Source organism: Lingula anatina, chromosome 3 (genome assembly GCF_051362555.1).
Source record: "Lingula anatina isolate TDL-2025a chromosome 3, LinAna3.0, whole genome shotgun sequence".
NCBI classification, from domain to species: Eukaryota; Metazoa; Brachiopoda; class Lingulata; order Lingulida; family Lingulidae; genus Lingula; species Lingula anatina.
In genome coordinates this window covers 19994444-20010115 of record NC_141769.1, presented here as the reverse complement: position 1 = coordinate 20010115, position 15672 = coordinate 19994444, and the positions used below count along the sequence as shown (strand labels likewise).

The 15672-nt window shown below is 35.5% G+C and overlaps 2 protein-coding genes across 8 annotated transcripts in view; one reads left to right on the top strand and one right to left on the bottom strand.

The window, feature by feature from the left end:
- The window catches only part of LOC106158624 (ATP-binding cassette sub-family C member 4), a 37043-nt gene extending 29116 nt beyond the window's left edge, over window positions 1–7927 (top strand). For all 7 annotated transcript variants that reach the window (XM_087007878.1, XM_087007880.1, XM_087007874.1 and 4 more), the window contains exons 22-28: window positions 1061–1255; window positions 1572–1727; window positions 2036–2125; window positions 5102–5277; window positions 5853–5958; window positions 6653–6807; window positions 7098–7927. In XM_087007878.1, the coding sequence (XP_086864004.1) occupies window positions 1061–1255; window positions 1572–1727; window positions 2036–2125; window positions 5102–5277; window positions 5853–5958; window positions 6653–6807; window positions 7098–7266 (1047 nt within the window). In that variant the 3' untranslated portion in view covers window positions 7267–7927. The remainder of the gene's footprint in view (window positions 1–1060; window positions 1256–1571; window positions 1728–2035; window positions 2126–5101; window positions 5278–5852; window positions 5959–6652; window positions 6808–7097) is intronic.
- Window positions 7928–9022: 1095 nt separating this feature from the next.
- LOC106155263 (uncharacterized) lies at window positions 9023–15508 on the bottom strand. Its single transcript, XM_087007888.1, has 2 exons — window positions 10813–15508; window positions 9023–10420 (listed from the first exon to the last, which is right to left on the bottom strand). The coding sequence occupies exons 1-2, from the start codon at window positions 10984–10986 to the stop codon at window positions 9518–9520; spliced, it is 1077 nt and encodes a 358-aa protein (XP_086864014.1). The 5' UTR covers window positions 10987–15508; the 3' UTR covers window positions 9023–9517.
- Window positions 15509–15672: the final 164 nt, after the last annotated feature.

The window sequence follows — 15672 nt, the reverse complement described above, 5'->3', positions numbered from 1 at the left end:
CTGGAAGATTAAAAGTTTGAATAGCATCTTCATTGGAATTATATTTACCTCAAGCTCTGCCAAGGAGGTTATATTTTCACCCCTGTTTGTCTGTCATCCACATAACACAAAAAAGTTATGGACCGATTTTGCAGAAATTTTCAGGAACTGTTGGAAGTGGGCCAAAGAGGACAATGATTAATTTTTGGTGGTGGTCCGGATCAATAATCAATCAATTATCAATAATAATCAACAATTGCTGCCTTGGCAGAGGTCTGCACTCTCAAAGTGCTTTTCTAGTTTTGTTGTTTTCCTTTATAATTTTTTCTCAAACACTTGCATTTGTGACTTTTAACTCTCATCTGCCTGGGGCTCTGCACATTTTCTGTATTTCTACATAAGCAGTTGTATTGTTTTTTATGTCTTTAAACATTATGTAATATTATTTTATGCACTGTCATCATTTTTCAAATATTGAGACTTTCATAATGTGAATTTGAACTCTCATGGTCCTGAAACTGTAATCTTATTGAAGGGGTGGATTGAGACCGTCTTCTGGGTCTTCCGGAAGACAGTCAGGTTATTAAGTTTATATTGACTGGTATCTATTTTTTTCTGTTGGAAGACCATCAAAATGGAGGATGGATCAACATAGATACTTTGTAATACTGTCAGAAAATATCTCTGGGTCTGCTCCTGTTATTGACCATGATACCTGTGGTGCAAGATTAAAATTCAGTGTTGACTGACAGTGCTATTATAAGCATTATTTATTATTGCATCAAAATTGACAAAATGACCTTTTTTGCATCTTTATTTTCTGTTTTTTGTCTGTACATTTGACAGCTTTGCTGCCTTGTCCTTGATATGTAAAAAGACAATTTTAACTTGCCATTTTCTTTTTTCACTAGATAGTTGTCTGTTTTCACTAGATAATTTATAAAGAATTTTTTTTCACTAGATAATTTATAAAGGATTTTATAATTTTTTTCTAAATACATTAATTTGGTCTATCTGAAAACTATTAAGGTACACCAAGATATATGCGATAATATTTATGCCTATAAATAAAATGTTCCAGATGACATCAGTAGAAAAAACTCTTGCCTACACATCCCTGGTGACAGAGGACACTGAGCCAGCCACACCCAGTCTTATGCCGTCTAACTGGCCACAGTATGGTATTATAACATATGAAGGGGTCTCTGTCAACCACAACAATGACAACACCAAGGCTTTGAGGAATGCATGGTGCTGTATACGTGCTCACGAAATGGTGAGGAACTGCTTGATGTGATCAAGGCAAAGTAATATTTGTTATAAAACAACAACAGTTCAATTATATCTCCATATCAATAATTAAGGCACTTATTTCTTTTATCCCATTAGCCGGCACCCATGGAAGCTGGTACAGTATGTGTGTATGTGTGTGTGTATGTGTGTGTATGTATGTTTGTGTGCCAATATTTGTTTTAGTGTATAAATGTATGTCATTCACTTTCATATGTTATTCCTAACACATTTGATGAGTTTTTGATGCAATGAAATTTAACGATAGTGAATTGACTAAATATAGTGACCTTGACATTCAGGTGGGGATTGTTGGCAAAGCTGGTGCTGGCAAGAAAACCTTCCTCTCGGCTCTACTGGGGCTTGTGCCATCTTCCGGCACCATCAGAATAGATGGCATTAACATCCATGAAATACCACTTCCAAAGCTCAGGGAAAGCATAGCTGTTATTCCAGAGGTACAATTCCTGGAAATCTGTCTATCTTAAGGCTGTAAAAAGATTTTAAGCTGAATTGCATAAGAATAAGACGTCAATGTGAGCTGTTAAGATATTAAATTATCTTAAAATGGCAAAATTTTACTACTGTAACACTTGATAAATTGAGCTTTTTCCTACAATGCAAAAATGAGGATTTGCTGGGTTTTTTGTATGTTTGAGTACACTGTTTGGATTAAAAATGTGAAACTTAAACATAACCTTTTTCAGTTTTGTGAACAGTACAGTGTGTGTAGAAAATCGTTTGTAATTACCCTAAACTGTTTCAGAATCCAGTATTGTTTTATGGCACTGTGCGAGACAACATAGATCCACATGGAGATGTTACAGATGATCATATCTGGAAAATGTTGGACGAGGTGAGGAGAAGGGGGGGGGGGGGGGGGGGCAGGGGGGCAGGGGTTGGCTAGGGGAGACTGAAGAATTGAATACCAGTAAGATGCATGACAATAATTTCAATTCAATTCAATTTATTTCTGTACTGGTACATAGATTGTCATGACCTTGTACAATATGATATACAAATGATGATACAATACAGTTAGTGTATTACCATCTTTATATAATGAAGATAAGTACTAGTAAAATTACTCATAAAATATTCTATCTAAGCATTGAGATAAACCTTGGTGTGATTATAAATTTACCATTTATAAACATACTATAAACATGTTACACAAAAAGAATATGTTTTTAAAGAACTTAAAACCACCGTTACATAGCTGTTTACATGGCTGTTTGATGACATTGATAATTACGATTAATGACAATTACATAAGACATATAAGTAAATAAGTTACACAGATATAAATATTGTGCCATGTTCAGTCCCACTGCCGAGTCACTTCTCACAACAGTGGGACCATACACTGACATTTTAAGGGATATGCTAAGAGTTACCAAGCAGAGCAACCACTTCACTTCTTTTCTTAAATGATTTGATTATAAAGTTGGAGAGGGACACTAAAGTATCTTTGTTGGCACTGTTAAATACATGGCATAATTGACTGTCTGGTGGCCTTGAATCAGCTTTTAGGAATGAGGTTTTACTGAAAAAGGTGACTCGGTCTGTTTTGTACATTGGGCATTGGAATATAAAATGGTATTCATCCTCAATTACCCCTTGTGTGCACAGGCGACAGATTCTGTCGCACCTTTCAGTTTTTGGCCTGGTGTGCCGCCCAGTTTCGATGTGGAGTTTATGGTCACTAAGACGTAGTTTAGCAAGGGTTGATAAGGTGTCGTAATTTGTTATTTTATCAACATAAGTTGCCCTTTCACACTTTTGGTTAAGTATACGGAAAAGAGATAATTTACTGTTGGCTTGAAGTTTGCTATTGCATATTTGGGTAAAGTGGTCAGTTTGTCTTTGTTTGAAAATTGTGGTGAAGTTTTTTGGAGGTGACTGGCTAAGCCACACATCACCAAGGCCAAATGTGAAAAGGATTTTTCGGATACCCTCAGACCATGACATACAAGCTGGTCTGAGTGTGTGGACTGCGGGTGGGACATAGGGTGTCAGCAACTTGTAACTATTTATCTCTTGTATGTATGCTTGTTTCATTAGTGTAGCATCAGACATTTGAATAATTTTACACCATAGTTTGACAGATGCAAACTGTATTTTGGTATAGAGGGGAAGGCGGCCAAGTTCAGTGTATACACCATAGTTTGATACGTTTTGATGGAGGCCAAGGATTTGTTTGCAAAATTTTAAGTGCAACTTTTCTGTAGGGCAGTTATCCGTTGACACCGAGTAGCCCCATATCTCTGAGCAATATGTAAGGATTGGGGAAATGAGGGTATCAAATAATTTCTCTTTTAAGGATGTGTTAACATTACTCTGAAGTGGAAGAGACTTGGACAGACTGAAGAATGCCTTTGTAGCACGTTGTAGGAGATTATTTTTGGTTTCTGTAAAGCTTCCTGATCGATTTAGAAGGAGACCTAGATACATGTATTTGTTGACCTCTTGGATTGGTTTTCCATACAGGAAAAATTTTTCACTGTGAGCTTTTGATTTTGAGTTGAAAATAACTACTTTAGTTTTGGTGACATTTACAGTCAGTCTCCACTTGTTACAGAAATTTTCTACTATTTCCAAACTTTGCCTTAGCCCATTGGGGGTCTTGGACATAAGGATGAGGTCATCAGCATAGAGTAAACCTTGTATTGGTATTCCATTAATATCTGGACTTGCAGCACTTTCGCTATCAATTGATCTAAGAAGGTCGTCAATAAAAATATTAAAAAGAAATGGGCTCAATGTGTCACCTTGTTTTACACCTAGTGTTGTATTAAAGGCCGGGGATATACCACTACTTGTCTTAACACATGCTTGGGAGTTTTCATACATGCTTTTAATGTTTTTGTACATAAGTCCTCTTATTCCTAGAGTACTTAGCTTGAACAGTAGTCCGTTCCTCCAAACACTATCGAATGCTTTTGAAAAGTCAATGAAACATGTGTATAATTTTTTCTTTCCTTTCATAAATTTTGTAATAATGGACTTAAATATAAAGATATTATCTGAAGTACCATGACCATGTTTAAACCCAGTTTGATGAGGTAGGGGTACCCCTTGTTGGGATGCGTGTGCTTGAATTCTGTTTAACAGGACCGAGTTGTACAGCTTTCCGAGGCAGCTTGTAATAGATATTCCCCTGTAGTTGTTAACATTTGATTCATCACCAGATTTGTGGATAGGGACTATATATGCCTTGTTCCATATTGATGGGTACTTAGCACTTTTGTATATGATATTGAACAATTTTACAATTACATCTATAAGATAATCCTTCCCTGATTTTATCATTTCGTTGGTTACCTTGTCTTCCCCTGTTGATTGGTAATAATGATAAGGTCAATATTTGAACTGTTATGATAGGGGGTAAGTGAATTACATGCATCCCTAAAGTGAAAGAATAAACTAGTGTGATAAGTTTGAATAACATCATTTAATATTGCAAATGCTCCTGTGTTGAACTATACAAATTTATTTTTATGATTGTTTAAATTATTATAATTTTGAATATCCAGTCCGAAGACAAGTGTTTAATGAGTTTTTTTTTACATCCCTTAGTATTTGTGAGGATTGCATATTATCATTTGATCAGAACTTGTCCAAGTATACTTAATAACTGTGGTACATGACTAATATATTTCATCATTTATAAGCTATGCATAATATTTAGAAGACAGCCTCATCTAGTCCACAATTTCAACTTGTGGGACAGGCCATGCAAAATCTCTTTTTGTGTGTGATCATACACATACATGTTCACTGTGACCGTGTTTCATACATAATAATCACAACATTTTACATTTATTTCCAGGTGCATTTAAAAGAAAAAGTTCTGATGTTGCCAGAGAACCTGTACACAGAGACGTGTGCGGACAACCCCTGTGGTTTTAGTACATCACAGCTCCAGTTAGTTTGTGTTGCCAGGGCAGCACTGAAACAGAAAAAAATTCTGGTCCTGGAGGAAGCTGTAACAAATACAGATTGGAGGTAAATTACAGATTCATGAATTGGTAATAGTTTAGTTCCACTTTTATTTTAGGAACAGGTAATTTGCATGTTTTGCAGAGTCATAAACACGATACAAATATTAAATGAATACATATTAACCAAAGGGCATTAAGCATTTTATAACTTTCAGTGTTTTATATTCCTTGATTTAATAAATAGCTAAAAGGCATTGTTTTCAGCTCTGTATTACCTCAGGACATTATTCACTGTTTGCAGCTTTTTATGTAGTTCTTTGCAATGAATTGAAATAATAAGATTTCCTAAGGGTGCAAAAGTGAGTTTTCTAGTTTTTCCTAATGATAAATTAATTATATTTTATGTTCCTTCTTCACATGTAACCTTATCGACTTAGTGTTGATTAACAAAAAAAAAAAAAAAAAAAAAAAAAAAAAAAAAAAAAAAAATTAGTTTTATTCAGAATACTGTACACAGTCATGTGGAATAATACTGACAAACTACATTGCAGATCATTTATAATGTAGTTTTTAATCACTCCACAGAAACATATTGACTATTGAGATACTTTCTGTTGATCATTCTTTCTCATATCTCAGAGGCAGTGCTCTCATACAACAGACAATCAAGACTCTCTTCAAGCACTGCACAGTAGTTACACTGGCTCACAGACTACGCACAATTATTGACTATGACAGAGTTATGGTAGGTAACATCTGAAGCACAGGCCTACCCAACTACCAGACTTGGCACCGAATGATCCTGAATTCACCGTTTTCAAGGTGTGCATCAGTGTGCATTTTACAGTATCATACCCCGAACAAAGCTTGAGATGAGATGCACTACTTTCCAACCCTTCTGAGAATCATCACTATCACATCGCGTACTAGGCAAGAGCAGTGTAGTGTATGATACTTCAAAGCACTACTGACATACACCTTGAAAACGGGTAGTGTGTTCCGATCTACTGGTGAATTCAGGATCATTCAGTGCCAAGTCTGGTAGTTGGGTAGGCCTGAAGCAGGGATCACATGTAGGCAGCTATATATGAGTAATATACCATACATTCAAGTGAGCAAGGTTCATGTATTTTGTAAGAACTTATATGGCAAAAATGTGTTTACTGACTCAGCTTTTTTTTGTGACTCACAGGGAAATTTAACTCTCAGAATAAAAAGACTCCCTTTTTACACCAGTGCTGCTTTTTTTTTTTTTTTTTTTTTTTTTTTTTTGATACTGACAAACACATAGTGCTGTGAGCTACCATACAAGTGCTTGGTAAATAAAAAAAATGAAAGGTGATTTTGCAGCTTTTTCAAATCATTTTAAAGTGCAACCAATGTAAATTGACAATTGATTGCCAAATTTGGTGAATGTAAAATTTTCTGAACATTTCCAGGTATTGGAGACAGGGAGAATAAATGAATTTGACACACCTTACGAACTGTTACAGAACCAAAATGGCGCATTTTACAAAATGAGTCTTGAGAGTGGAGAGGATTTTAAAACATTATTACAGATAGCACAGCACAAATTTGAAAACAAACCATACAGGTAAGCACCTTTTATAGTTTTTAATATACTAAAAGAAGTGTGAAAACAAAGTTTTTGCAAGATTTCCTCTCCATTTAAACACACAGAGTAGATTGTTTTTTTTTCTTTGCAGGCAGCACACATGATATTATAATTTTAAATTTTGCCAGATACTTTAAATTTTATAACTTGTGAGACAGTGGGCTCATCATTACTATAAAGCAATTCGACAATGTTATTTTCTCATATTGAGTCACTCTTTCCAAGGATTTATGAAGAAATGTCCTATTTTACGTAACTTTATTTTGTAGATCTCCTTCCCTGGAGACCATATTGTCCACAGAGGTCAACATGAACTTCTCATCAGCCCCTGTAAGAAGCCCAAACAATTTTCTACCAGCATTTCAAACTCTTCGGCTGACACGAACAATTAATCATCTTTCAACTGGCGGCAACAGATTTTCAATGACAGATGATTGAAACGCAAGAAGAATGGGAAGTCTTTTTTTTCAATCAAAGGCTTTGTGATGTGTGGTTTTCTGACATCACTGGTGACACAAGGATTTTACATGGGGGGGGGGGGGGAATCGAGGCAAAACATTTTTTTCTTGTCATTTTTCCAAGCTGAAAAGAGCATGGAATACTTGCATCAATCGTCTGTCATTTTGTAATTCACGAAAACAGTAACTTTTTGCCTGAGAAAAAGCAACTTGTAGATATTTCTTGACTGTAACATGCAGTTTTATACAAATGAAAGCTACAAATGCATGGTTTAACACAATCTAGCTTGAAATATTATAAACTCCTGACATATTTTTAATTTTTAAAATATTTCGAAATGTCAAGAGGAGACATGTTGAAGTGATAGTTGATTTTCACTGTGACACCTAATATATCCTTATCTGGTGATGTTTCTTGTCAAATTTGTAAAGAGGTGACATTCAAAGTTCAGAGTATGACAAAAGCGAACTGCATAATTTATGCTGTATGTCCGGGCTTTTGTTAATCACACGTGGGTATAACAAGGATATTTGCCCTCCAGAGGATTTGAATAATTAAAGGGTCTACTCAACATGTGCTAAATTTCACATACTTCGAATGTACCATTTTATATTCATTAATAAAACCATTATAAAACCAATTTCAAGTTAATCCATCTTGCAATATTTCTTTTCCTTGCTTTATTTCATCATCTTTATGACTCTCATCGTTTGATTTTACAAATTGGTGTGATTTTTTTTCAGAAACTGAAAGAGGCTCAAGACCCCCCCCCCCCCCCCATACCACCCTAAATCCGCCACTGATAGAAAAGATCGATCTAGAAACGCGCAAAACAGGGTCCTTGGGCTGATGAATAAGCATTGATTAAAACCATATTTCACACACACACACACTCCCACACACTGATTTATATTAGCTAAACATCCCCCTTGGATAACGCATTCCAAGCACGTAAACTATGTACACACGCTTCCTTGCCAGCAGCAAATAGGAATAAACGTGCCCTGTCCATTCTGATTCTAACCGAAAATATAATATCACCCGCCATTAAAAACTTCTGATGAATCAGTCAGGCCCGTAGCCAGCAATTTCAAAAGGGGGGTTCTTTTTCTGAAAAAGTGGACCTTTTTCCATAAAAACTTCATGTACCTAGATCAAATTTTACCCAGAGTGGACCTTTTCCAAGCAAAAGGGGCGGTTCTTTCGAACCCCCCGAACCCCCCCTGGCTACGGGCCTGATCAGTGTTATTTCGAAAGATATTTGATCGCATAAAAGGGTGACTTATCGAGTGACTGACATCTATACACTTGAAAACTCGCCTACATGTACCTTAGAACCATACAGCTTCACGATATACCCATTTTTGTTCTTTAAGTTGAATAAGACGAAGAGAAAAATCCACGAAACTTACTTTGGTTCTTCTTCACTTTCCCAATGCTGCTGTTTTGAGTAGTATGCCGCTATTTGGTTGGTCGACAGAGCTAATTGTTGTCCCTTTGGTACTAATTAGGCCAACGCCTTACTGGTCTTCATCCGCCCCCCCCCCCCCCCAAGTAAGCCTATTTAATTATCATTTATGTCACTTTATCTAGTAAGCATAGGCTTTGGTACAGCTTGATTGTTATCGGCCGAAGGTGAACATATTGGATCCTCATCCTCATTGTGAACGCTTCCATTATATGACGTTCATTTTAGAGTGTAAGTAAGCTGACAGTGCATTCAGGAGAGTTACGGATTTATTTGTTCATTTATTCATTTATTAAACAGCAGAAATTTTGGATAGGAGGACAAGACGCAGAAAACGCTACATAAAACCGAGCAGATTTTATGCATATGTGGTCATGTTTCAAGAAAGTATTTGACAGTAAAAAATGTTTTAAAATGTTTTGAACAATCCCTCCGATTCCAACTTTTTAAAATTGTATTTCTACATTAAAATGTATTTCTACTTTGGTCGAGGCTAAATGTTACAGACTGAATATACCAGCGTATTAATTGAGAAGCTCACTAATAATTATCTATTATGATTCATTGGTAAAATGAAGTCCATGTTTTCACAGATACACATTTAAACCGCATGTGGATAGTTCACAATGTGCGAATCTATTATTTTGCAAATATAGGTACGGTTAAGTACATGGCTTGGCAAGGTCAACAGAAACACCTCTGAATGGTCTCTCTCCAAGTATATATATTCTCAAACCAAAGGTTTTTTTCGAAATAGACATGTCAAACTGATAAAGGTTTCCTCAGAGTAATTATACTATCATACTCAAAAGGTCGACGTTCAAGTTCCAGAAAATTTGCCGTAAGGTGCTCCAGTCTCGCCTCGCCATAAATGCGATCTCCATTAAACCGTATTTTGCCCTTGCGTTTCCCAAAGTTGGCAGGAACACCCAGGAAGAAAAGACCCCCAGGTTTAAGCATGCACCATGTTTGTGCTGCAGATTCGAGGTCCCCGTAAGGATTGAGAGGGTCGCCATATCGTCCCAGGCCCGCGTGTTCAATGGAGGAAAAAGAAACGGCGAAGTCTGCTGGTTGGAATCTCCCATCCAGATTTTTCTCTGCCAAGTTAGTCACTGATATTACAGAGATATTTGGGTGCTCTATGGTAATTGTATTGTAATCTACGGTTGTCACATGATTTACTCCGACGTTCAGCAACATCACTTCCACCCAGGGGTGTTGTGTACCAATTACGATTCCTGATTTACCGTTCAATTCTGCAGCATATTTTTGTAGTAATTCCTTTAAACCTGCACTTTCATGTCCATATGCCCCAATCATTTTCTTGTTTTTATCGTTTTTGATTAATGTGTCAATAAAGGTTTTATTGAACAATGTAACATGATGATAATTCTTAAAGTTCCAGTACCAGAATTCTAGATCGAGTTCTCCATTCTGTGTGAATGCCTCCACTAATTCCGGGGGTGGTTTTCGTAATGGTGGATCATACACTTTTCCAGGAGGGTGTTTCATTCTCCGAAAGAGCGCAAGACAATTAAAATCCTTTTTAAGATACGTTTCTCCTTCTTTTCGGTGCAAATTGTAATCGCAAACTTGGCCACATGGGGCAGTAGCAAAACTATCTAGAGAACTCCCTGCAGATATCTGACCCGTCGGGCCGGTAACCTGCAAAGAAAGCATGTTTTAAAGAAGCGAAAAAGCAAATAGACACACTTGTAGCACTGTGCACTCCCAACATCACATTAAACTCCCCATTGCTATATATTTTTCATATATTCTTCTATTTTGTCTTTTTCTATTCTCATTAAAGGGAACTACATATTGCAGGTGCCCAGGGTCTGTGTCAGCTTGTCAATGTTATGCAGGCGGTTCTCTGTCTAACAAGAAAGAAAGGTCGCACTGCCTGAGTCTTGAAGCGCGGTTTCACTCCCTAAACAGCTTAAGAGTGTAAAGTCATTAATAATAGTATGAGTAAAAAAACGAACAAAAATAGTAGAAAATAGCATGTTTTTTTAAGATAAAATGCAACCCCACATTACACTTATTGACTACACTACCTCAGCCGCAACAAACACGGGTGCTTGCTCCTCAGGGAAAACTTCATTCCTGGGACTTTTTAAAACATCTCCACGTATTATCTGCATCCTACGATGGGCGTAGAAAACCAGGACTAAGATGAAAAAGCCTCCTACGCGGATTATCCATCTTCTTCGATTCAACCTATTAACCATTCTGCATCAGATACACATTTAAGAATAATTTCAGCATCAAATTCACCCCAACAAAAACACTTTCGGTGCGACTACCTCAATATGCAGGAAGCACTGAGTCAATTTATTCCCGTTTGAAGCAAAGTTTGCCGTGTTCAGAGCTATTTGCTTTTGGCTACTGCCTTTAGGTGAAATAGCAGCATTTTATATCTCCCCCCATCAGCTATTCATCACACATAACAAACATTGTCATTTTTTTATTCTCCACTTCGCACAGAAAGTACAGTACAACTTAGAATGAAAATAACAGACAGTCGATTAATCTTTGCAAATAATGTTTACTTCATTTCATATAAATATCAACAACAAAATCAGCTATGTTAACCATCTTCACTTCCAAAGGTATTGTATAATGCCATATACTACAGCCTTTACATTCAGCATGTTTAATTCAGCATATTTAACATAATTTTACTTCTCCATTTTCCACACAGGATATGGAATCCATACACACAAGTAAAATAAAATCTTAACTGTCAACAGATTTTAATTTGCAGCCAAAGGGTAGAAAATAGCAAGTTTTAGTAATAAACTTAAGAACAAGGCAGCAAAGCTGTCAAATGTACAGACAAAAAACAGAAAATAAAGATGCAAAAAAGGTCATTTTGTCAATTTTGATGCAATAATAAATAATGCTTATAATAGCACTGTCAGTCAACACTGAATTTTAATCTTGCACAACAGGTAACATGGTCAATAACAGGAGCGGACCCAGAGATATTTTCTGACAGTATTACAAAGTATCTATGTTGATCCATCCTCCATTTTGATGGTCTTCCAACAGAAAAAAATAGATACCAGTCAATATAAACTTAATAACCTGACTGTCTTCCGGAAGACCCAGAAGATGGTCTCAATCCACCCCTTCAATAAGATTACAGTTTCAGGACCATGAGAGTTCAAATTCACATTATGAAAGTCTCAATATTTGAAAAATGATGACAGTGCATAAAATAATATTACATAATGTTTAAAGACATAAAAAACAATACAACTGCTTATGTAGAAATACAGAAAATGTGCAGAGCCCCAGGCAGATGAGAGCCTGCCTGGGGCTAAAAGTCACAAATGCAAGTGTTTGAGAAAAAATTATAAAGAAAAACAACAAAACTAGAAAAGCACTTTGAGAGTGCAGACCTCTGCCAAGGCAGCAATTGTTGATTATTATTGATAATTGATTGATTATTGATCCGGACCACCACCAAAAATTAATCATTGTCCTCTTTGGCCCACTTCCGACAGTTCCTGAAAATTTCTGCAAAATCAGTCCATAACTTTTTGTGTTATGTGGATGACAGACAAACAGGGGTGAAAATATAACCTCCTTGGCAGAGCTTGAGGTAAATATAATTCCAATGAAGCTGCTATTCAAACTTTTAATCTTCCAGTTTGATATATATATATATATATATATATATATATATATATATATATATATATATATATATATATATATATATATATTTAAAACTTATTTGCAATATTAAACAAAATTTACCTGCATAATTATCACTGCTTCCTTATTATTAATCTAGCAAAGAGCTTTACCTTTGGGAGTTTACAGGGAAATATCAACAAGTGTGCTTTACGTAATCTCATTTAATGGCCTATAAAGCAAATGACTTTATAACTCTGAAATTAATCCAGTGATACCCAAGGGTAATTTACAGACTGACCCACTCAAAGGTCTTCAGGCCCATAAGTCACACCTTAAGAAAAGCACAAAACCATAATGCCCAAAATAGGAGAATACCAATCCTGATGCAATAATACATTATGTTTAACTGCACAGTCAACATCAACTTATGCACAACAGGTAACACAGACGAAAGTAAAAGCATAAGGCTTCAGGCCCATCAGAGTTCAAGTTTATACTTAGAAAGTGCCAGATTGAGAAAAATGAAAATTTCACAAAAAATGCATAAATACAATAAACATGATAATCCAATAGAGCTGGTTTTCTCATGAGCTGAAGGCCAATCCTAAAAATCGTACTTGTAAGTTTAAAATTATAATAAGTAGCACAGTTTTCTTTTCATAATGTTTGCAGTAGCAGTGCGAAAAGATTGTCAATTTTGATGTAACATTACATAATAAATTAGAGAATAATTATCACCAATTTTTGTTTATTGACTATAAATAGGATGGACATGTAGAAAATATGATTACCATTTGGTTTCATGTCCATGGGAGCTCCGAGTCCCACAATGAATATGCCAAAAAAGATAATGAATATAACACTAAAATGTATAACTTCCAGAAAAAGAAGCCAATTAGACTGCTTTTCTAACTCAGGCTGCATTTTAGTCCTGTGTTTCTTTTTTGAAAGTTTGACAGTCATAAGTAACATGGTTTTTCCATAATGGTCATCAAGGCAGCAGCACCAAAAATTGTGTTTTCTTCTATTTTGATGCAACATTACATAATGCTTAACAGCATAATGACCATCGATTTTTAATAATAAAATATAAGTGTCATGGATTTTCACAAAATGTGACTAGCACGGGCCTTCAAGCCCGTGGAGGTTCTAAGTCGCACCTTGGAAATGTCAATATGTGAAAAATTAAATTTTCACAAAAAACTGTTTAATTGCCAGAAAAATTTACCAAACAGACTGCATTGCCTACTGAAGCTGTATTTTAGACCCATGTTTCTTTCCTGTAAGTTTGAGAACAGTAATTGACATGATTTTTGTTAAATGGTCATCATGGGAGCAGTGCCCAAAATAGGGGTTTCTTCAAATTTTGATGCAACATTACATAATTTTTAACAGCATAATGACCATCAATTTTTAATTATAAAATATTAGTATCACGGATATTCAGGAAATGTGACAAGCAAAGGTCGTCAGGATCATGGAACTTCAAAGTCACACCTTGAAAATGCCAATAAGTGAAAAATTAAATTTTCACAAAAAACTGTGTAATTGCCAGAAAAATTTACCAAACAGACTGCATTGCCTACTGGAGCTGTATTTTAGTCCCATGTTTCTTTCCTGTAAGTTTGAGAACAGTAAGTGACATGATTTTCCTTAAATGGTCATCTTGGGAGCAGTGCCCAAAATAGGGGTTTCTTCAAATTTTCATGCAATATTACATAATGTTTTACAGCATAATGACCATCAATTTTTAATTATAAAATATTAGTATCATGGTTATTCAGAAAATGTGACTAGCAAAAGCCTTCAGGCCCATGGAACTTCAAAGTCACATATTGAAAATGCCAAAATGTAAACAATACAGCACTGTTCTGAAATGGGTTTATTTCCATTTTTAACACTTTTTAAACATAAAACAAAATAAACAGTTTACTGCCATTTTTATATGACCAATGAAGAAAATTGATGAGATGGGAAAAGTATCAATAGAACAGTTTTAAATGCCCAACTTCCTCCATTCTGAGATTCTGAACATAGTGGATGAATGCATCTGACAAACTGCAATGATATGAGTTTATTTCCATTTTTGACACTTTATTACACAATACATGATAACAAGTTTACCATCATTTTTACAAAATCAACTAACAATGTTGTAAAGATGCAGGAAATGCCAAACAAACACATTTACGTATCTTATTAGTTCAATAATGAGACTGTTAACATGCCTAAGAATTGAATGTGAGGAAATGTGAAAAAACAGCATTACCTTTTAAAATAATGGACTGATTATGCTGATTTTCAAACTCAACCTGCGTTTTAGTAAGATTGGCCCCTCCTGTGAGTATAATGACAATTGGCCAATCTGTTTTTCTTATATTGTGTTATCAGTGTTGCATATATACTGAAAAAAGTGAAAAAAAAACAGCATAAATTCCCTATAAGTGACCCGATCGTGCTGATTTTCAAACTTGACCTGCGTATTATGAATATTTATCAGTTCTGTAAGTTTCAAGCCAAAGGGTAAAACAGCTCTTCATTTATTGTGTTATCAGTGTTGCAAAAATGCTGAAAAAAAGTGAAAAAATAGCCTAAATTCACTAAAAATGACCCAATCATGCTGATTTTCGAACTTGACCTGCGTATTATGAATATTCATCAGTTCTGTAGGTTTCAAGCCAAAAGGTCAAATGGTTTTCCATTTATGGTGTTATCGGTGCTGCATATATGCTGAAAAAAGAGAAAAAATAGCCTAAATTCACTAAAAATGACCCAATCACGCTGATTTTCGAACTTGACCTGCGTATTATGAATATTCATCAGTTCTGTAAGTTTCAAGCCAAAAGGTAAAATGGTTTTCCACTTATCGTGTTATCGGTGCTGCATATATGCTGAAAAAAGTGAAAAAACAGCATAAATTCCCTATAAGTGACCCGATCATGCTGATTTTCGAACTCGACCTGCGTATTATGAATATTCATCGGTACTGTAAGTTTCAAATCAAAAGGCAAAATGGTTTTCCACTTATCGTGTTATCGGTAAAAGTGCACAGCGACGGCGACGACGGCGACGACAGACGCAGATGATGGCTATATGTACAGACACATCTGTGTCTGTACATAAAAAAAGGAACAAAACTCATAATCATATAATATCAATGAATAAATCAATAAATAAATCATAGAAATATTATATAAGTGGAATGTATTACTATTCATGCTCATCTTTGTATCACAGGTTCTTCTAATTTCCGGGAAAAAAAATCAATT

Bases quoted from the DNA above. Each gene is read 5' to 3' on its own strand.
- LOC106155263 (XM_087007888.1), bottom strand. From the start codon at position 10,986: ATGGTTAATAGGTTGAATCGAAGAAGATGGATAATCCGCGTAGGAGGC. The intron at 10,421-10,812 runs GTAGTGTAGTCA...CTTTCTTTGCAG, and splicing joins CCGTGTTTGTTGCGGCTGAG to GTTACCGGCCCGACGGGTCA.